Raw genomic sequence first — 21,032 nt, 5'->3', positions numbered from 1 at the left:
CCCGGCTGAGCCGCGGGGCTGCGGGAGCTGCGGCCGTGCAGCCGTGGCAGCCATTTTAAGGCAGCCCGGGAGGGAGAAGGGCTGCAGCCGCGCGTCGGCGTGGAGCGCGGAGCGACGAGCGCGAGGGGAAGCGGCTGCTCGCAGGGGGGCTGAGCGCGAGCTGCGGCCCCTGGGGCAGCGCTGCGGCAGCGAGGGGCTGCGGCACTCGAGGCTTTTCCTCCTCTCCTTACAGCAGCTTGGGCTCGCGAACCTTTCCCGCGCGTTGCAGCACGCGACGCAAAATCACGCTGCTCTAGTGGTTTTTTTTCTAATTAACTAAACAACAGATTACAAAACCCAAAACCCAAACACGCTCATGCAAGAAGAAAACACACAGCTCCTTTTCCTTAACCTAGGATTCCCCCTCCGGATCAACGTCGCCTTCAGAGCAGCAGGCAGCGCAGCGCTGGCAGCACACAAAGCACCGTGGGGGGGAACCGAGCGACGAACGGCCCAGAGCGCTGGGAGCGAGCAGAGAACGTGCAGGACTTCAGTGCAGAGGGGTGGGGAGGGCTGAAGGCTGGTATGGAAGTCAGGGAAATCAAAAGGCAATGTCAGCACCTCCAAAAGGAGCCGCGTGCAGCGCTCTGCACAACGCTTCAGCGCTTCACCACAACATCCACGGCCCTCCTGAAGGAAGGGGAGGCTCCTCCTGCCCCACGCTGTGAATTACCCCGTGCAGAAAGCAGTGCAAACTCAGACCAACCGTAGAAATGTACGTTTTATTACAAAGATTCTCAAAATTTAAAATAAAAGCATCTTTAAAAAACCACAATGTATTTCCCCCCCCCCTCCCCGAGACACAAAGATACACTGATCTCTCTCGCTTCACATACAAACACTGAAGAGCAGGAGTGAGATGTCACTCAGGTTCCAAGAGACTACAAAACTTACGGTGGAAAAGGGGGGAAAAAGAAGCACTTAAAAAAATAAAACATTTTAAAAATAACCTGTGTTAAGTTAGCAGCATTATTAGAGTTGAAACCACCTGCAGCGCTCCGTGGGAGGCACAGAGCCTCTGATGGACAGAGGAATCCCCCTGAGAAAGGAGAGCAGCGAGTCAGAACTGCCTGCAAAACCTCTGCAAAGCTGGAGCTCAGCGCAGCACCTCACGGAACGCTCCTCAGCCGTACAAAGCAAGGTGTGAGAAAGGCCAGCTCTGATCACAAAGGACCTTTGGGTGTGAGATAACGTGTGGGAGTAGGAAGAGGAGTAGTTATAAAAATGTGCAGAGCCCCATCTGCTGTTTCCTCGTACAGATAACAGCTCAGACTGCTGATAAAAAGGTTCTCCGCATTCACTGGCCTTGAGAGCAAGGGAGGAAAGGTTCCTTGAAAACACGCCTGCTTCAGAGTTCCTGTGAGTGCCACACGAGGAGCAGAGGCAGCAGCTGGGCTCTGTCCGTCTGTCCCGTCCTGCTGTGCTTTCAGCTCGCTCACAGATCCGTACTGAGAAGCAATTACAGCACGTGGAGCTGAGGGCAGAAGCGGAGCGAAGCAGGCAGCCGGGGGGCAGAAACTCACCTCCCCCCGCAACGAGGGGCACGGCTGCAGGAAACAAGCGCTCAGAGATGCCGTCCCTTCCCCTGCTTGCAGGAGATCCGAGATCTGCCACGTCCTGGAAAGCGTCCGCCACCACAGCGGCTGGTTTGCACTCTGCATTTCCCAGCTCTAAACCCGCAGGGCTCTGGGCAGATTCGCTCATGCCATTTTCTGATCTGCTTGTAAGCTGCTTCACCTCCTTCCACAGGTTTGCTGCAGGGAGGTGGCCAACTCTGCTCAAAAACTGCACTATTCGACCCTGAGAAGCGGCACCAGCTTGCAGTTACTTGCCATGGTGGAATCAGACTGAAGACCAAAGGAACACTCAGTCTCTCACAGGCTTAATTTGGGAATTCATATCTCCCACCAAAAAAATATAAAATAAAATGAAAGAGAAAGGAAAAGAAGGGAAAAAAAGTTTCATGGCCATCCTTCCACCTAACCTGAAATGCAGATACTACTTCTACTTAAATTACTCATTTTCAAGGGTGGTTACTTCAGAGGAGAGCAAAGAAAGGAAGGGATTCTTTTTTAAAGACACACTAAGGAGGCAGTGGAAGGCAAAGAGTGAAGCTTCCCAGTCACCAATCCCGGGCAGTGCGGGTCTCTCTACTCTGCAGAGTCCTCCCTGTCTGCTCCCAGCAGAGTGCAGCAAGGAATAATTTACAGTCCTCGAGTCATTTATATATTTATATAGAAATATATACAGAAACATATATAAAATATAAATCCTGTGGAATGGGAGGCAACCAGAGAAGCTAGCCTACGATAACTGTGCACTGACAGGCACTGTCCAGCTGCAGCCATCTTAGGTGGATTTTGTCTCTTCCTTCACCCTGTGGGAGGAAGCAGTGGAAAATTCAGTTGAAACAAGCAGCTCAGGCTGCACCACAAGCTGTAGCCATAAAAATGCCACTGCCATGCTCCACCCTGGGAACACTCCACGTGCTCTGGTGTCAACCTGCCTTTAAGAGCAGTGACACCTTACAGAATACGTAGTATTTTCAGCCCTATTCTTTGGAGGCTCTCAGAGCTGTATCAGGAGTGCTGCCCCTGCCACGCTGACTCCCCCTGTTAAGAGCCCATGACAGGCCATCCAAACCAGCTCTTCTCCAACCCCAGAAGCTGTGCAGCACCCCACCAGGGGCAGGGGGAAATGCACAGGGAAATACAAACTCAGCAGTTAACTGCCAAGCCAAGGGACGTGGGCTCACCCCTTGGGTTCGGCTTTCTCCTCTTTTGCTTTTTCCTCTTCTTTCTCATCTAAGAAAAAAAAAAAAGAAAAAAAGAAGGCATGGAAGAGCAGTAGGAAATCATGCATCAGGCAGCGCTCTACAGAGCCAGGAGGGCTTCCAGCCACAGCTCTCGTGCTCACCCTTCTTCTCCTCCTCCTCCTTTTCCTCTTCTGTTTTCACACGCTTGGCCTTCTTAAAGTTAGCAACATTTTTGCGCCCTCCTTCCCCTTCATCTTCAGAGTCAGAGAATTCTTCATCACAGGATATTCTCTTATCAGAATTGCGGACTGAGAGCGAAGGGGAGAAGAGGTCAGAAGACAGTGCACACGAATGCTTGGAGATGAACCCTCTGTACACATCCACACACATGGGAAGGAGCCAATAAACCCACATAACCCACAGTAAGATCGCAACAAACACCTCATCTACCTGCCGTGCCTTTTGACTCACTGCTCCTGACTGCTTTTGCTTCCTCTAAGCTCACGTGTGGGACGCGGATCAGAGGCAGTGTGATGTTTAGACCTGACAGCAGGAGCAGGTTAACCAACCTCGCACTGAGAGAATCCGACTGCCAGACCTGAGGGCCATCGGCCAATCTGGATTACGACCAGCATTTTCACTGAGGCAGCAACTTCTGGGACACCTGACAGCCTCCCAGAAGGTAATCCATCACAGCACCCGTGCCACAGAACTGTTTAAATCCTCACACAAATGCCTGTGTTCTTCCCAGGCAGAAGAACTCCACCAGTCCTGCAGCTCACATCACTGCCTGATCTTACAAAACCCATCCGAACTACGCTCAGATTCAAACTGAAGAATCCCTGAACTGAGGTCCATCTCAGTCAAACATCCCTCTCTCTTTCATAAGGCCTTTCAGTTCAGTGCCTCCATGCCTCTCCAGCAATCCGACCCCGTTCAGCTTTGGCACAGGCCCTGCACAGCACACTTCCCAGCAGTGCAAGGCAGCCACGCCAGAGGCAAGCACGTACTTGAAATGCGCTTCTCAGGATCCTCTTCCTCTTCATCTCCACTGTCTTCCTGAACAGCATCCTCAGGAATTGGCTGCATCTGGACGCCAGGGGCATGAGGCAGCATGCGCAGGTTCTCAAAGAGACGCTGCCTAGAGCCAGCCAGGAAAGGAATCGTTTGTGTTTAGCCAGTAAAGGGCGCCGGCCTTGTGGGGAAGGGCAAAGACTTACTTGATCTTCTCGAGATACTCATTGGTATTCTGGTTCGTCATGTTTGAGGGACTGATGTGCAGCTTAAAGTCTGGTCCGAAGTACTCAAAATAGTCATTATATGGGAGTTCTGCAGACAAGTTGAAATGGAACAAAAATCAAATCACCTCTGGACCAGCAATGAAATGCCTCATACACAGCTGATTTCAGAGCTAAATAAGAGCACAGCTGCATTTTCCTACGGGCAGGAGCTGACCATTTCGTAGCCAGACTCAGATCAAAACGGACGGCTTAGCAACAGGGCAGTCTGAGCTTACGTGGCAGTTAAATGCTATCAGTGTGCACAAAGGTTTGCAGCAGAAGGTCGCCTCGTCTCAGCACACAGCAGGACTGTGGGTATCTCCTGATGGAGGAGAAAACTACAGGGCTACAACACAAACAGGAGCAACTACTGCAAACCATGGGCCCAAAAAGCTCTTCCACAATAACAGTCAAAAGCTAATGAAACATCTTATGGTTCCTGACTCCACCTCCCTCAGCCCTGTCGCTAGGCAGTCACTGTCCCTTATCTTGCCTCAAAGGCTCCAGGGGAAAGTTACCATTTGGGATCTCAGTGTCCAAAGCCACAGCAGTCTCGTAGGTCCAGCACCTGGCCACGTTGCGGATCGTGTAGCCGCCTCCCCCCAGCATCAGCATGGGCAAATTAAAACTTTTGACAAACTCCACGCACTTGGCATGACCTGCAGCAAAGGCAGCGGGGAGAAAGGTGAGAGCCCCAAGGCACAAAGAGAACTTTTCAGTGAAAAGCACTAAGATGATTTACGCCAATTTAACACAGGAACTCTGCTGTACAGCTCTGGCTACTCGGCATGACAGCCCCAGCCCCACTGCTTTGATGGAAACACTGTATTCTTACCTTTGATGGTCAGATTAAAACAACCCAGCCTGTCTCCGGACAGAGAATCTGACCCACACTGCAGGACAACTGCACTAGGCTGGAATGTCTCCATCACTTTAGATATCACCTAAACAAGAAACCCATTGTTACACTTTCTCCACAGGACAGCGTCACAGCAACACAGTAACATCCAGCAAGTGACACGAAGACATCCCCAGTGTTCCCACAGCTGCTGGCTCTCACATACTGGTGACACTGAGGCTCTCACCAAGAAAAACTTACTGATGACAGGCTGCAATTGTAAGGGAGGAACACAGCCACTGAGGAATCTTACAACAGCAGCCTGAGTCTCCCTGAAGAACGGCTCCACGAGCCACCCAGCGACAAAGCACGATGCACAAAGAATCACTCAGCACTCACCGGCTTGAATATTGCCTCATAGGACTCATCATCAATCCCATCCCGGAGGGGATAGTTGACAGCATAGTACTTGCCTTTGCCTGCACCAATGTCCTGTTAGAGGGAAAGACAGGACAGAGCACAAGGTCACCACAAACTGCACTGCAAACTATGAACGGAAGTCCAGCAGTCTGTTGGTGTAATCTGAACGTAAGCATAAGCTCTCGTGGCTGGATGCTGCCATGGTGTAAGAAGGCAAGAGCCAGCTGAGTCCAACAGCGACGTATCTGGCAGAAGTGGAAGCATTTGGCCTCTGCTCAGGGAAGAAGAACCCACTACCATCACTGTTGGAAACGTCAACAAGATGCACCAACACATACCAGAGCAGATAAACTGCTGATGAATTTTCACCAGAAAGCCTGTGTACACTGGAAGTAGCTGAAGTGACCGAGATGCCATCAGAAGGCTGATATCTAAGCCTTGATTTTATTACCACTGATCTATTACCATTTTATTACTGCACAGGCCAAGCTCATAGGAACAAAGCATCCTCTCTAAGAGCCAAGCCAGTTGCCACATATACTTTCACCCTCTAAAAGGAGCTACAGAGCGGTGGATTTAGCTCAATTAGCATGACAGCAAATAGAAGAAAGTGATCACATTTCTGCTAAGGTTTCGCTCTCACCCGCAGGTCCCCTGTTCCAGGGAAGTACTCTCCATACTTGTGAAAGGACACCGTCATCACTCGGTCGGTGGTGTAGAAGGCTTCCTCCACACCATCTCCATGGTGAATATCGATGTCGATATACAGGACCCTCTGGTGATACCTAGGATCAGAAAGGAGTCAAAATGCTGCATTTCTTCAGAGCGTGCCCAGAGCAAATGGGAAGTGGGCAAAGAACCCTGCACAGATTCCCAGGCTGCACAGTAGGTGTCTTTCTGGTGCAAAAGAAGCGTGGAGAATGGACGCATGCTTTGCTCAGCAGTGGAACAGAACCCCTGCGCCACAAAGCGCCTTTTACTGCTGCAGCTGATCTCTGAAGGCAGGCTTGACTCAGTTTATTCGGATCCAGCCAATGGAGTCTATATTTTCATGTCCAAGCCTCTCACTGAGGTCTGCCTGGAGCCAACAGCCACCAGGGTGGTAAGCAGCAGGCAAACACATCTTACAGCTGTGCACCCTTCTCTTGAGGGAGGAGAAGGGCCAAAGAGCAACTACAAAATGCTCCAAGCCTTCTGCTTCCTGCACAGTGCCATGGTTGGACAAACCCCTCTGCACAGAGGTACTGCAACCCAAAAATACGGCTGATTAAGACCTCCCTGGAAAATACAGCTAAAAAAAAGCAACAATAACAACAGACTGGGAAGTGACAAAGACTCAGAGGACTGCACCTACTTCAAGAGCTCCAAGATAGCCAGGACAATATCGTTGACGTAACAGAAGCCAGAAGCCTCCGACTTCTTAGCGTGGTGAAGGCCTCCTGCCCAATTCACAGCAATATCTGTCTGCTGCTTGTTCAGCTTCACAGCGCTGGCTGGTGGGAGAAGAATCACAGAATGTCAGCACGAGGGCAAAGGACCAATGGCAGAGCCTGGGGTGAAGCACAGGTCTCCTGTCATCCCATCATTGTGCTTTTGGGCACCAGCCCAAGTCCCAGCATTTAAACACTGGATGTCTCAACAAACAAACAAAGGAAAGGGAAGAGAAACGCAGCCTCTGTTTGCATGCACACACTTCTGACTGCTTCCCCCACTCACGCCTCAGAGCACGAAATCTGCACAAACAATGCACTGCTTTCTAACCCAGGCCACACCTGAGGGCAGCCCAGAATTCCCAATGTGCCAAACAACAGAACTTCAAGGAAAGCTTTTACCCAATGTATACTTAGGGCCGTCACTGAATATGCATTCAGACAAAGAGCATCCTCTCCCCCTGCCTCCTTCATAAACTTTCTGCAATTCTGCAAGTCTCCAAGGATCAAAACAAGGGATACATTCTGTTGTGTACAATCTTGGGATCACAAAGCACAGCTATGTCAAGAAACAACATAAGAGTGCTGCAGTCAGCACTTGTAGGTACTGCTGAGCTGTGACAGGAAATGGAGATTTTAGATGTCACTGTGGGAGCAGCAGCCACACAGCTCTGTGTAGATGCACACAAACACAGCCCTGCAGCACCACGACTTCTTGCAACAAAGTACTTTAAATGTCCCAGCTCTTGCCTCAGGGCCAGAGACAATTGGCTTTCTGTTAAAAAGAAAGAAAAAGTAACTTTTTTGGCTTTTTAGTTTGCACCCACACAAAGCAACACTTTTTATCTTTTTTTTATCTTTTTTTCTGTGCAGCTCACATCATTTTTTTAATCATTAGGTCTATCTATCACCTATGCAGAGTCATCAAAGTAGCTCAGAGCAATAAAGATTTGCTTAACAAACAACACGCAAGGCTGGAATTCCAGCACGGGGAGAAATCTCAACCTAAGGACGTCAGGAATAGGCTCACAGGGCTCCCCCACCTCCAACAAACCACTTTCTCAGGCAGAACAACTTTATACACATCCGCTTGAAGAGCGCACGATGCTGAGCTTACCAACTGAGCCTCCAGCAGAGAGCTGACAGAACTCAAACAGCCCATCGAACACAGGGCAGTCCTCCCCGACGTTAACTTGAAAAGAACACATAAGAATCGGTAAGGTCAAGCCACAAAGGAATGGCGAAGCTTCAAAAAACAACGACCAGAGAAGCTTTAATCGCCTGAACAACGACGGCACCCAGCAGCGCCGGCACGGCAGGAAGGCGGCGCTGTGGGAAGGACGCTCCCAGCTCGGGCCCGGCGCTGCGGCAGGACAGCGCGCCACCTAGCGGGCTCCGAGGGAGGCGGGAAGCAGCCAGCGCCTCGGAAAGGAGCGCGCAGGGGGAGCTGCTGAGCGGGGAGCCGCCCGGCCCCGCGTCCGGCACATCGGCAGCGCTCGGCTCCGCGCTGCTCCGCAGGGCCGTGCACGCGCTGTGCGGCACGGAGGCGGCGCCCCTCGCCATTAAACACACCAACAGCAGGCTTGTGTTACATCTCTATTTTTTTTTTCCCCTGTGTTTAATGGGAAAGGCACAAACCGAGCAGATCTTGTGCTGCCTTCACGAGGAGCGGGATAATGGCACCCAGTGCAGGACAGGGGGTTCTGAAAATGCCCAGCAAGATCCCAGAAGGAAGCAATTGTTCCCAGATTCTGAGGGCTGCAGCAGGGCGTAGGAAACTGCAACCTCTGAGCAACTGATCTAGGATTTCCAAGTTAAGTGAGGAGAACTGAAGTCGTCGATTTCTGCACACTTTCCATGGCAACAAGCTGAACTTCCTGCCCTGTAAGTTACAGAACGGTCTTTCCAAGCCCTCATGCAGGACTCAGCAAAATGACGTAAGAAAACTAACTGTTGATTACCTTTACTGCCCCTCAGAACTTTGTGGGCAGTGCTGATAGTATTTGAGGGCTTCCCTCTGCTATCCTGGCAAAAACAGGAAGAGCTGCTGCATAAACATAAGCCAGCTGAGCTTCTTCTCATCAGGAGACTGAAAGCAGCCAGGACTGCTAGAGAGCATTGTTAATAACTGGGCTCAACCCCTTGGCTGCAGGCATAAAGCTCAGGTGCAAGATGTGAGGCACGGATGCTCCCTCCTCCTTACAGCAGGTAGGTGAGGAGCTTTCATCTGACACAGAATCCAGCAGGAAAGGGGAAGCATCCCTGCGGAAATCACAGCCCCATCCTTTCTCAAAAGGAAAGGTGAAGCACCAAGCAGGCTACAGAGCCCTGCCGCCGTGCCCAGGAGTGCTGGCCTTGTCTCCTTCACCGCTCATCTCTGCTCTGAGCCTCTCGTGCCAGCTTTTAGCCAGGCAGAAGCTTGTTCTTAGCAAGAAAAGAAAGGCAGGGGCTTATTTTCCCTGCTGAATAAAAGATCTGCCCTCTGCGTGTTTAATTTTCATACTTTGCCTCCTTCAGTTTAAAACAGTTCTGTGGAAATACAGTAGAGAAAATGTTGACTACCAGAGAGCAGAGTGGGTGTTCATGAGCCGTATCAGCTCCAGGGGTAAACAGTTCAGTTTGTGTAAATATATACTTCGGTATATTAAGCCAAATTATTTACTGTAGGAGGTCTTTCAGTGTACATTACTTGTGTATTCATTCCTATTACGTGCTTGTGCCTAAACATCTGTCCCTTTCAGCTAATACCAGATTTTCAAGTGCCCTCACTTCAGGCTCCAGACTCGCATTTCTTTCAATCTGGAAATCCCATCTGACATAAACGAATCCTGTGGGCTTTTGTCTTTTTCCCTGCTCTCAAGGAAAGCAGTGTACTTGATCAAAACAATGTTTAAAAGAACCCTGAGCCTTCCCCCTCTTTTTGCCTTTATGACCTGACACAAAACATCACCTCAGAGTTTAAGACAGACCAAAAAAAAAATGTTTCTGCAGCATTAAAGCTGCCAAGAGATCCTGAGCATTTCCATGGACTGCAGAGGTTAGAGGAGTAGATTATCTCACAAAAAAAGAACATTCCAACACAAAGCACAGGAACCATCATGCACCTCAAACCTCCCCCCTTCCAAGCTGTTGTAGCTCTGAAAATCCTTCAGAGTTCCCGAAGATTTTGATGAGCCTCTTTTTAAAAATAAAAACTAAATTTAAAAACACACAGCCTTGTCCCACCCTGAGACCTTCAGTTATAAAACAAGCAATTACAGCAAATAAAGCTCATAAAGGGAGTTCAATCATCTCCAAGCCACGAAGATAATTCAGAACTTCCACTAAAGCACGAGATCAGAGACCATCGGGTCAGAGGCTCTCCTCAGCTCAGGAGCCACTCCGGCTCGAGGGACTCGTTTTCAAATCCTTGATTTAACAGGTAAACAGGGCAGAAAATCCGCAGAAATGCAGGTCCTGAGGCTCCTCCTGCTCTCTTCATCCTGAGCTCCTAAAGCTCACCCAGGGCCCCCGGAACACAACACGGCACCGACCGGAACCGCAGCCCCACGCGCACAGCTCACATCTTTGCATCTGCTTGCTGTACTCAGACATGTTGTCTGGGCGGATGGATCTCAGGAACTTGATGTAGTCGTCGCTGTGGTACTTGGTCATCTCCTCCGCGTTCGCCTTGTGAGGGCGCTGCAAGGACACAGGGCTTGGTTGGGAACGCTGCCCTCCCCACATCCCATCTCCAGTCTCACATTTACTCCCAGAAACAGCAAAAATAATACAACAAATAAATGGAGCAGCAGCACCAGACAAGAGAAACTGATTTGCAAAGGCAAAAAAAGCCATTACTGCAGACTGGAACATACCACATATCTAGGCAAAGAAAATATTTAAGCTACAGAGAGAAAACCAATTTTTCAGACTCCAAGGCTTATCTGGAGCAAAGAACATCTCATCTCACTGCAAGAAATCACAATGCAGCAGGAATATGTCAACACAACCACTTAATCCTTCTTACTTTCCTCTTTGCCTTGTTGACATAGAACTTAGGAGCTTGAAGCACCAAAATTGCAATTGACAAGTACCCCACGGCCTTTCTCCTCATCACACTTACATATATCTCCATCTTCCTGTAAAGGCCGTAGTTCAGCAGTAGGTTGTGGGTCATCCGGATCCTGTGGGGCTTCATGGGGTGTCCCTGGCCATAATAATAGTTTCCAACATCACCTGGGGACGGAAAGGATTTTGTTACAGCAGGGAAAAGCATGAACTGCTTCAAATCCAACCACTCAAACCACATCTGTCATTTTGTGTGCCCAGCAGCAGCCCATCTGTTCACAGGGGGAAGGGTCTGCACGCGCATCTGCACCATCAGAAAGCTTCATCCCAGAGCCAGACAAGAGCGACTTATGGACACCAGGGCATGGCCAACACGGAGGATTTCCACGGCAGATTTGGGGAAGGCAACCCAGCTGGACGTGAGCAGCCGACAACGCTGTGAAGCTGGAGCAGCTCCAGGCTTCCTGGCAGCAGGAGGTTGGGCACCACGTCTGCTGGTCCTCACTTAGCAAACGACAGCTCTCCAACCTCCCTCCCCCGGGTTTGGCTCCACGATGGGACCTCACACTCACAGAGCTTCCCTGAGAAACTCGGAGCTCTCTGAGCAGAAACCTGCAAGCCAGGAGGCACAGGAGTTTAATCCCAGCTCAGACAGTGACTCATCACCCAGCACACGTAGCCACTTTGCCTCAGTTTACTACTGTGTACCCAGCAGACGTGAGACTCAAAGCTGCTAATTCTGTCAATAAGCAAATCACAGCACAGCTTCACAGCTCCCATTCGTCTCATCCCTTATCGTTGCCTGAAATCCTCTGGAAATCCTTCACTCCACCACCAGGTTAATTGTCAGGCAGTCGCAACTTGCAGGTACACCCCCCAGGTCAGCTCCCCATGCACACATTCTTCCATCTGGTGAAAGCTGAATTCCTGCTGCTGTCTCCCACCGGTTTTTCCCTCCTCTCCCAGGGCACAAATTCCCGTGGTGTTTTCCACACAATTTAACTTTCAGATTTCCGTCCTCTGCCAGACGGGGCAATGAGGAGCTCTGCCAAAAGCTGGGAATGCACACAGCCACACGCAGCAGCAATGCTGCACAAGCCTCATTTTGTTAAGAAATCAAACAAAGTCATTCGCATAGTTTTACAGCTCCCCACCAGTTTAGGAAGCGAGAGACCCAACCCGGTCTGGCCGGTGACTCAGCTGGGAGCATTAATATTTCATCACCAATCTTAACATACAGGAGAAACTGCTACTTCCTCACAGCACACAGCTGTAATGCCTCCTGCACTGGGCACCAGCCTCCTTCCATTGAAGAGATGCAAACCTCACGCCCAAACCATTCTGCTGCCAGAGTTTTGCCTGGGTGATGCTACAGTGGTGGGTTTTGCCTGCACCAAAACCCTACAGCAAAACCAGGGTATGTTAAGCTTTGGGAAACTGTTAGGGATGCTCAAAACCCTGTCTAGGAAATACAAACACAAAACTACACAAAGCTTTGAAAAATTATTGCCTCCCTTCTTTACCTTGGTAAAGACGTGCCTCACCACAAGCCCTGCCGCACAGCACGGAGCTCGGGTGCACCAATGGCTGCATGATAAGAGTGAGAATTCAGCAGAGACCTCTTCCTGTCTGCCCCATGTTGGAGCCAACAAAAGAGAACTTCCCATTCTTGCAGTTCAAACCCTTGCAAACAGCCCCAGCACACCTCAGCATGTCCAGGAACGACCCCTGCCACACAAGATTTCTTTTTCCCCACCCTCTCCAGACCCTCTCCCACAGCTCAGGCAATGACCTCCTGCAGTTTCCTTCTTCTGAAATTTATGCCAGGACCTCCCTTCATGAACCACTGCACCAGGCTTCTCTGCTTTCACTCTCTATGTGACAAAGACCCTAACAAGCCACCCACCCACAAGTGCACATTATGCCTTCCGTGACAAATAAAGCACACTTCCCCCTGTGAATGTTTGCCAGCCCCTCATAAAAGAGCAGTGGAAACAAGGCACTAAAACCTCACCGCAGAGTAAATGGGTGAGGGCAGCTACAGACAAGGGGGAATGACACTAACTTCATTTTGTTACCATGCAATAAAGACCGGAAGGATATCATTCTGCTTAGCGTTCACAGCGAGACGATCATTTATTTTGTGTCATCTCATGCCTTGAAGGATGTTAGCTTGTTCACAGAGTGGAAAGTATCCTTGTGAACACGTTAGATACAAAGGAGGGAGAAGTTTGGACATTGAGAGTTCTCCCACACGCAGGTTGCTTGCGCATATACAGCACCCTGCCACTTCCTGCAAGCACTCTGGTGCTTAAACCGGGCCTGACTGAGCCCAGGGCTCCAGCACACCACTGCACTTTGAGATGATGGGTGTTCCAGAGGCACACTGTGTGCTGAATTCAGGCAGCTCTGCTGCTCTGATCCCCTCTTCCTCACCCTGCCTGCCTGAAGACGCAGGGCCAGCACCACAGGACGCAATCCTTCTGCTTGTATTCTCAGAAGAAATGAGAGCCCTCACTACCTGCCCAATACAGAAAGCAGTTTAGAAGAGCTCACTTTATTGCTTCAGCAAGGAATACATCCACTTACCAGGGGGAAAAAAAAAACAAACAGCAATAAAGTTTTTATTTGACTTCATAGACTGAAAACTGCAACAAAACAGAGAACTGCACAATACCTTTTGCACAAAGCAATCCCAGAGCCTAACAAAAACCCGAGCATCACTGAGGCCACCCTCCAAAGGGGAGGGGGCTGTGAACGCGCCCAGGGGGATGAGCTGTGCTTTCTGCCACAGTGCCAGTGGGGAAAGCGCCCGAGGCAGCTGGCTGTAACGCCCGGCTCCTCCCCCACCCCAGAGGGAAGATTAAAAAGCCAGAAAGCAGAGCTCTCAGCGTCCTGAAGGGCAGGGAACAGCAAAGGCAGCCCCCAGCAAGGCCACACCAGCGCTGTGCCGCCAGTGCCCCCCGTCCCGTCCCGCACTCCACGAAGACGCCGCTGACCCCAGCGGGAGCTCCAGCAGAGCCCCTTCCTCCCCTCGCAGCCCCTCCCCCCCAAACCTCTCAGAGCCGCCCTGCTCCCTTCCCAGCCCCCAAAGCCCCCCCAGCCCGCTCCCCTGCCCCCATATCCCTCACTCCAATTCCCCCCGGCACCCAACGCCGTGCTGCAGCCCTGAACCCCCCAAACCCCTCCAAGCTCTTCCCCTCCCCTTCCGCTCCCCACAGCCCCCAGCGCCGCCCCTCCCCCCGCCCTGCGGCCCAGCACAGCCTGCAGACCCACCTCGCGCGGACCCCTTTCGCCCCTATGCCCCCCAGCCCAGCCCCCATCTCACACAAACCATGACCCCAAGCCCCTTCCCATCCCCCCCGCAGCCCCCCCATCCCGCTCCCCACCGCTCCGCACCATCGTAGTAGTAGCAGACTTTCCGCTTGGTCCCCTGCGTCAGCGCCATTTTCCTGCCTCCCCACGGCCGCAGACCCTACCGCCGCGCAGCGCAACGCAACCCGCCCCACCGGCCGGGGCCCCACCACCCCGCCCCCCGCGGCCCGGAGGCCAATCGAAACGCGGCTCTCCACCCCTTCCAGCCCGCCGACCAATGAGGAGTCGAGGCGGCGGCGCGGCGGAGCCAGCAGGCTAGGCGGAGCGGCGGGCCGCACCACCGCGGGGCGCGGGGCCAGGTGGGCGGGGCGGAACCATTCTGCGAGGACGGAGGGGGGGAACAGGTGGGGCCGAACCATTCCCAACGTGCCGGGGGGGGGGGCGCGGCACGGGGCTTCGAAGCGCTGGGACGGGCAGGGCGTCGAGCCCTCGAGCCCGGGCCGTGTGGGGCTGCGGCTGCGGCCCGCGCTGGGTCCGACGCCTTTCCTGCCCCACTGCGAGGAGGACCGGCAGCAGGGAGAACCGGGCACGGTTGGCAGCGACCCCAACCCTGCGGGCCTCGGGTCCGTGGCTGCCATCCGAGGGGCACCGTGAGCTCTGCCTGAGGCCCCCCCCGGGCCGTGAGGGGCTGCGCCGGGCCGGGAGCTCCGTGCCGTGTGCGGGGCTGTGGGGCAGGGCGAGGAGCTGACATCCGTGGGCACGGCGCTGTGCGACAGCAGCGCGCAGCTTCAGTTAGGATGTCACCGTTCAGGGGCAAGGCTCTGCGGGAAGCACAGCGTCTTCGCTGCCGGGCGGTGCTCGCGGGATGCTCGTGGAGTCTGTGGGCGCCCGGCGTGGGGCCTCACGGCTGCTGCTGGTATTGTCCCTCGGTGGCGGTGAAGAAGTCCTCCAGCACGCTCTTCATGTACTCGAAGGTGGGCCGCTCCTCGGGCTGCTCCTTCCAGCACTGCATCATCAGTTCGTACAGCTCCCGCGGGCAGTTGTCTGGCTGGGGCATGCGGTAGCCGCGCTCCAGGTTCTGGATCACCTCGGGGTTGGTCATCCCTGCGAGGGGACGGCATGAGTGGCACTGAATTTGCATCGGCCCGTCTTGAGGGAGCGCCCTGCCTTTGTGAACCCCGTAGGAAACCTTCCTCCGCCCCCCAGCCTCAGCCTCTGAGACCCCCCCCACCCGCTGTGGGTTTTGGGCTTGGCTGGCCACGTGCAATGCGAAGAGCTCAGGACCATCGCGGGCTGGCAGGCAGCGGGGCCGGGCGGAGCCTGTGTGCGTGCAGGAGTGCATGCACACACGGGTGGGTGTGCGCCTGCGTGCGTGTGAGCCCTGCTGCCGTGCAGCTGCTGGGAAATCCTGACCTGGATACGGGATCCGGCCGTAGGTAACGATTTCGGTGAGCAGGATGCCGAAGGACCAGACATCAGACTTGATGGTGAACGTGCCATAATTAATAGCCTCCGGTGCCGTCCACTTAATGGGGAATTTAGCCCCTGAAAAACAGCAGGAGGGGAAGAATGAGCGTTACGGGTCATCCCTCTGTTGAACCCGATGTGCCAGCACAGCGAGCCTTTGTCCTTGCTGCACGCTGGGTTTGGCTCCGCGTGCCTGTTCCTGCCGCAGCCACCAGGCAGGGCTGTGACCCCACCAGCGGCAGGGCCGGGTGGGCTCTGGCAGCCCCCTCGTGGCTGGGGGCAGTGATTTGGGGCGGGCGGGGCGCGCAGGCTGCCGGCAGGCTGGACGCACCTTCTCGTGCTGTGTATTCGTTGTCCTCGATGAGGCGCGCCAGCCCGAAGTCGGCGATTTTGCAGCACAGAGCCTCCGACACCAGGATGTTGGCAGCCCGCAGGTCGCGGTGGATGTAGTTCTTGGCTTCGATGAAGGCCATGCCTTCGGCAATCTGCACATCAAAATAATCGTAATAATCACACTTAATAGGTGGAGCAGGAAAGCCCCAGCAGCCCCCCGCTGTGGCCCTGTGCCCCTCTCACCTGTGCAGCCATGTCCAGCAGTTTGTTGATGCTGAGCTTGATGCCCTCTGAGGTCTTGAGGAAGTCCACCAGGCTGCCTGCAGTGAAGGCAGCAGGTCTCAGTGAGCCCCAGGGTGGGACCCAGCATGGGACTGGGGGCTCACAGACGTTGGGGGGTGGAAGGGGGCAGGAGATCACACTGCCTGCCAGGCCCCTGTCCCACTAGGGCTGACCCCAGGGTCTCAGTGTCATGGTGCAGGCATCATTATTGCAGCCAAGTATTGGCACAGGCCAATGGAAGTGCTGGGGTCACCATCCCCAGAGGTGCTCAAGAACTACGGAGATGAGGCAGTGAGGGATGTGTTTAGTGGGCATGGGTTGGGGTTGGACTCGGTTGTCTTAGAGGTATTCTCTAGCCTGAATGATTCAGTTATCCTACCCGGACGCCCTCACCCTTCTCCATGTACTCTGTGATGATGTAGATGGGCTCCTTGGTCACCACGGCATAGAGCCGCACCAGCCGCGGGTGCTGCAGGTTCTTCATCAGGTTGGCCTCTGCCAGGAAGGCGCTGGGGGACATGCTGCCCTGCTTCAGGTTCTTGATGGCTACCTTGGTGTGGCCATTGTAGAAACCTGCGAGGAGATGGAGCAGCTTGTGATGTAGGAAAAGGACCCACAGTGAGCACGTATGGGGGCAGGTAGCAGTAACATGGTGGGGTGGTGGAGGAGGCAGGGGAGAGGGCTGCATCTGTCTGCCCAGAGCATCCCAACCTAAAACTGCATGAGGAAGATCCTTGCAAAAAGCCAAAGTTGCACAGGGCTTGTGCTGGCCTGGCTGCTCCTGTTGACCCAAGGATGCTGTGGGTCCGGGCTGCCGCTGCGCACAGCAGTGCCCTCACTGGGAGGAAGCACCCCGCTTTCACCCCGACTCACCCATCCAGACTTCTCCAAACTGCCCGGCTCCCAGCTTCTCCACCAGCTTCAGTGACTCTCGTGGCACCTCCCACTCATCCTGCCACCACGGCTTCTGCGGCTTCTGTGTCCGGCAAGGCTTCCCGAGGCGGGTGCACAGCCCATCTGAGCTGCCTGCAGCACGGGGAAGGCAGAGCCGGTGTCAGTGTGTGTGGGGAGCCCGGCATGAGCTGCACCTGGGCGCAGGTAGCGGGGCGCCCTTCTCCTCCCAGCCCACCCCATCCCCATATCCATCCTGCAGGCAGGACCGGCTGCTGACAGTGCGTACTTGAGTAATACTCCACCAGCTCGTGCAGGCTGCTGAAGGTGACCCGCGGAGAGATGTAGTACCCGCCGTTGTCCATGTTGCGAATCTTGTAGTGCTTCACCGTCTCGCCCTGGTTCTGGTCGAAGTCCCTCACTGACAGCGAGTAGGAGCCTGGGGGAAGCGCACAGGTTGTTGGGTCCCGGCTCTCTGTGCACCCTGCAGGGCAGGAGGAGCCATCAGGGCTGCACTGATACCTTTGGAGGTCTCGCTCTCCCGGATGAGGAAGGAGCCGTGCGTGTTGCCCGACGCCAGCAGCTGCCGCTCCGCATCCTTGCGGCTGATGTTCTTGAAGAACCACCTGAGGACAAGGGGCAGGGTGAGGGCTGGGGGCTCTCCTATCTTCCTGCTGCTCTGGCACGGCTCTGTGCAGCCCCTCGGCTCTACTCACGGCTCCGGCTCCAGGCTGTTCACCATGGCCACGAAGTTGTGGGGGATCAAACCCTCCTGGCCTGTGGTGAGCGACTGCGCCTTCCACCACTCCCCGCTCCTGCAAGGACACGGCCCTGTGAGCCCTGAGCCCCTCTGAGCCGGGACCCCTGGCCAAGGGACACGGGGACATGGGGACATTGTCAGTGCTCACTCACTCTTCCAGGACGCGCAGCTTCTCGCCCTGCTTAAGTCCCAGGTCCCCATCGTGAGTGGGTTCGTAGTCATACAGGGCCACCACGAGCTTGTCTGGGGAGAGCGCGGGGTCAGGGTGGAGGTGGCCATGGGGGACACCCAGCAGCCCCCCCGTGGCCAGGCTGTACCTTGGAGTGGGGAGCACGGCGGAGACGTGGCCTCGTAGGACACCAGGGGATCCCGCACCTCAGAGCCGTTGCGGATCAGCTGTTGTGAGGGAAGGGGGGGCCATGAATGCAGTCCCCACATCCCCTCCTGCCACCAAGGGCTTGGCCATCCCTCACCACCCCGGCTGTCCTGTGGCTGCCCCTCACCTGGCGCTTGCTGTCGGGGTCGATGGGGTAGTTGCAGTGCTCGCAGATGTCGATGTTCTCAATCCAGTCCTCATCATAGTCTGAGCTGCAGCAGCAGCCCATGGTGGCTATGGAGGGCAGTGAGAGAAGCCTTCATCCCCTCCCCGGCCCCATTGTTCCCATCCCCACATTTATCCACCTCATCTCTGCAGCCATTCATTCATCCCATTTAGCACATCCATCCATCTGTCCATCCATCCCTCCATCCCATCCCTGCATCCGTCTCTCTTACTCATGCCGTCACACAGCCCTTCCTGCACATTCTGAAGGGCATCCCCTGACTCCATCACCAGCCATATTTCCTCCTGCCTTTGTCCTGGCTGCGTTAATTAAGAGCACAGAAGGTGATGAGTGCCAGGACACCCACCTCAAGCACCGACCCTGGTGCCACAAGTGGGTGGAAGGAGCCTTCTTCCCATTGCGTGGCTCTAACCTTCCCTTGAAAGCTGATGGAGCCCTGGTGCTGAGACACGCAAGCAGTGGCCCACAGCCCTGGAAAATGCTTTTCTGCAGAATCCCCACGCCCACACCACCAGGATCCGTCCCCACGCAGGCATGGCCCCAGCCCGCGTCCCCAGCCTGTGCTCAAGTGCCCTGCCATTTCTGCCTTGCTGGCAGTGATTATCTTATATCGGTGTCACTCTTTTCTCCTCTGTCATCTTCATCTCGGGGGGATGTGGCGTCCCCTGGGTGCAGATCCTTCAGCCACCAAGCACACCCCAAACCCGTGCACAGGAACTGGGAGCACCCCGCGCTCATCACCCCACAGTGGGGACAGCACCGCAACGGCAGTGCCGCCCTCCTGCTGTCCCCAGGGTGCCACCTCAGAGTGCCCACCAGCACCATGGCCGATGCCAGCAGAGGCTGTGGGGAGGGAAGGGCACTGAGCCCCCCTGTGCCATGATTTGGGCCCTGGTGCCGCGCTTCTGCCTGCTCTGCTTTGAAAACGCCCCTGGAGCAGCTCGGCCACGGCCCCAGGGAGCGGGGACAGCAATGGCACCGTGGGGACAAAGCTCGGAGCTGAGCAAAACGGACACAGAGCCTCCATGCTCCCAGCATGCGCGTGGCACTTCAAATGCACATCCACCGCAGCAGAGGGACCTGGGAGGTGTTTTTTCCTCTCTGCAAGAAGCCGGGGTGCGGAGGGAGGTGCTGCTATTGTGTCTTTTTCTCTGATGTACTCAAGCCACAGCATAATTTCCACCAAGCAACCGTTCCACCTGCTCAGTGCGAGGGCCGCGCTGCGTCGGGGTGTTTGAAGTCAGGTTTTGTGACTGCATCTGTGCAAACGAATTTCTGCACGAAGGCTGCATGCAAGCACTGCGCACACACCTCGGTGTCCCCCGCACGGGGCTGCACGGCACAGCTGTCACACTTTGCTCCTGCCGCTCCTGCAGGCCCTTCACATGAGCACCTCCGGCCGATGGCGCTTGGTCAGTGTGTGAGCGGGGCTGAGGTTGGGCTGACCCCATTCCTGGCCCCATGTGATCCAGCTGGACGCCGTGCAGAGCCAGCAGGGCAGGGCCGCCCCACGCCGCCATCGCGGCACGGAGATGTTTGCACCAAAACAGCACCGAAGCCAGACACATCTCAGTGCTTGAAACCATCCGCGATGGGATGCTGATGGACCAGCACTGAACTGCTGCTCTCATCCACACATGGGTGAGGGCCTGGCACAAATCTCCCCCTTTGCCCCACAAACAGGGACCGGCTGCCCTGGCATCAGAGTGGCTGCTATCCCCCAGCACGGGGAGCTGCCACCTGTGCCTCCCAGCTGCCCAAGCACCATCGCTCCCAGCCCCGCTGCGGTGAGCCCCTGCTGCCACCCACCCCCAGAGCACCATCAGTGAGCACAGCGTGCACCTGCCCAGCAGCGCTGGCTGCAGAGCTCCATCCCGACCCCGTTACCTGTGGGCAGCACAACGAGGACTGGCTCTCTCAGACTCCCATGGCTGTGCAGCAGCGATGGTCCCTTCTCACGTCCTCCCCATGGCCGTGGGCTCACGCTGACCCACGGCAGCGCAGCTGAGCCCCCCGCACACGGGCGCACTCCCCACCGCTGTTCGCTCTTGCTCGCTGCCTGCCCCGGTTTCCTGCCTCCTGAGCAAACTCTAGAGGAGCTGGTTCACAGCTCGCGCACGACCGCAAGCACTGGTGACAAACCCTGAGGCTTCCTGCCATCCCCAGCTGGGCTGCGCACCGAGGTCCTGCTCCAGGTGCCCTCAGCCCTGGGATTGGGTGGGTTGGGGGCACCGAGCCCCTCGGCTGTGGTGGAGTGGGGGCACACAATGGACCACGTGCTGTGTGGGGGCAGTGATGGGTGCGACGCTGTCACCCAAAGGGCTGCAAAACCCCCCGGTCCCTTTACAGCCCCCTTTCCAAAGCTCAGTGCTGTGGGATCGCAGTGGCAGCTCCGGTGGTGCCGTACCCCACCAGACCCTGTTGGGCTGTGTGACACCTCCTGCACCCACAGCCCCGCTTTGGCCATCACCACCACACCCCCAAGCCTCAGTCCCCCGAGAGCCACAGTGACAGCTGACATGGGGACAGACTGGAGGGGACGCGTTGTGCCCAGGCCGTGCTGCGCCACCAGCCCTGGGTTTTTGGAGACTTTTGGAGACTCAGCTCTG

At 55.1% G+C, this 21,032-nt stretch overlaps 2 protein-coding genes across 3 annotated transcripts; both read right to left on the bottom strand.

Annotated features, from left to right (window-relative positions):
* Positions 1 to 742: 742 nt before the first annotated feature.
* On the bottom strand, positions 743 to 14,353 carry HDAC1 (histone deacetylase 1). Its single transcript, XM_052698918.1, has 14 exons — positions 14,212 to 14,353; positions 10,868 to 10,980; positions 10,326 to 10,443; positions 7,880 to 7,954; positions 6,687 to 6,825; positions 5,976 to 6,117; positions 5,312 to 5,404; positions 4,910 to 5,018; positions 4,593 to 4,733; positions 4,015 to 4,123; positions 3,805 to 3,935; positions 2,956 to 3,102; positions 2,795 to 2,843; positions 743 to 2,416 (listed from the first exon to the last, which is right to left on the bottom strand). The coding sequence occupies exons 1-14, from the start codon at positions 14,258 to 14,260 to the stop codon at positions 2,389 to 2,391; spliced, it is 1,443 nt and encodes a 480-aa protein (XP_052554878.1). The 5' UTR covers positions 14,261 to 14,353; the 3' UTR covers positions 743 to 2,388.
* A 126-nt stretch (positions 14,354 to 14,479) lies between these two features.
* Positions 14,480 to 20,214, bottom strand: LCK (LCK proto-oncogene, Src family tyrosine kinase). Of its 2 annotated transcripts, none has more exons than XM_052698903.1 (12): positions 18,364 to 20,203; positions 18,178 to 18,256; positions 18,013 to 18,103; positions 17,817 to 17,915; positions 17,623 to 17,726; positions 17,390 to 17,539; positions 17,083 to 17,235; positions 16,603 to 16,782; positions 16,171 to 16,247; positions 15,926 to 16,079; positions 15,541 to 15,672; positions 14,480 to 15,231 (listed from the first exon to the last, which is right to left on the bottom strand). In XM_052698903.1, exons 1-12 carry the CDS (start codon positions 18,463 to 18,465, stop codon positions 15,029 to 15,031), a joined length of 1,524 nt encoding a protein of 507 aa, XP_052554863.1. In that variant the 5' UTR covers positions 18,466 to 20,203; the 3' UTR covers positions 14,480 to 15,028. The 2 variants fall into 2 exon arrangements, with proteins under 2 accessions (XP_052554863.1, XP_052554864.1); XM_052698904.1 differs by having other exon boundaries at positions 15,108 to 15,231; positions 16,171 to 16,243; positions 18,364 to 20,214.
* Between the last annotated feature and the right edge of the window lie 818 nt (positions 20,215 to 21,032).

The sequence above is a fragment of the Tympanuchus pallidicinctus genome, unplaced genomic scaffold (assembly GCF_026119805.1).
Source record: "Tympanuchus pallidicinctus isolate F22 unplaced genomic scaffold, pur_lepc_1.0 scaffold33, whole genome shotgun sequence".
Lineage (NCBI taxonomy): Eukaryota > Metazoa > Chordata > Aves > Galliformes > Phasianidae > Tympanuchus > Tympanuchus pallidicinctus.
This window is presented reverse-complemented; position numbering and strand designations above follow the sequence as displayed.

Coding starts and splice junctions, on each gene's coding strand:
- LCK (XM_052698903.1), bottom strand. CDS start 18,465: ATGGGCTGCTGCTGCAGCTCAGACTATGATGAGGACTGGATTGAGAAC. Junction 17,540..17,622: donor GGAGAGCGAGACCTCCAAAG/GTATCAGTGCAG, acceptor CGCTTCCCCCAG/GCTCCTACTCGCTGTCAGTG. Junction 15,673..15,925: donor CGAATACACAGCACGAGAAG/GTGCGTCCAGCC, acceptor GCTGTTTTTCAG/GGGCTAAATTCCCCATTAAG.
- HDAC1 (XM_052698918.1), bottom strand. CDS start 14,260: ATGGCGCTGACGCAGGGGACCAAGCGGAAAGTCTGCTACTACTACGAT. Junction 10,981..14,211: donor AGTCTGCTACTACTACGATG/GTGCGGAGCGGT, acceptor TTCCGTCCCCAG/GTGATGTTGGAAACTATTAT. Junction 5,405..5,975: donor CTGGAACAGGGGACCTGCGG/GTGAGAGCGAAA, acceptor TCCCTCTAACAG/GACATTGGTGCAGGCAAAGG.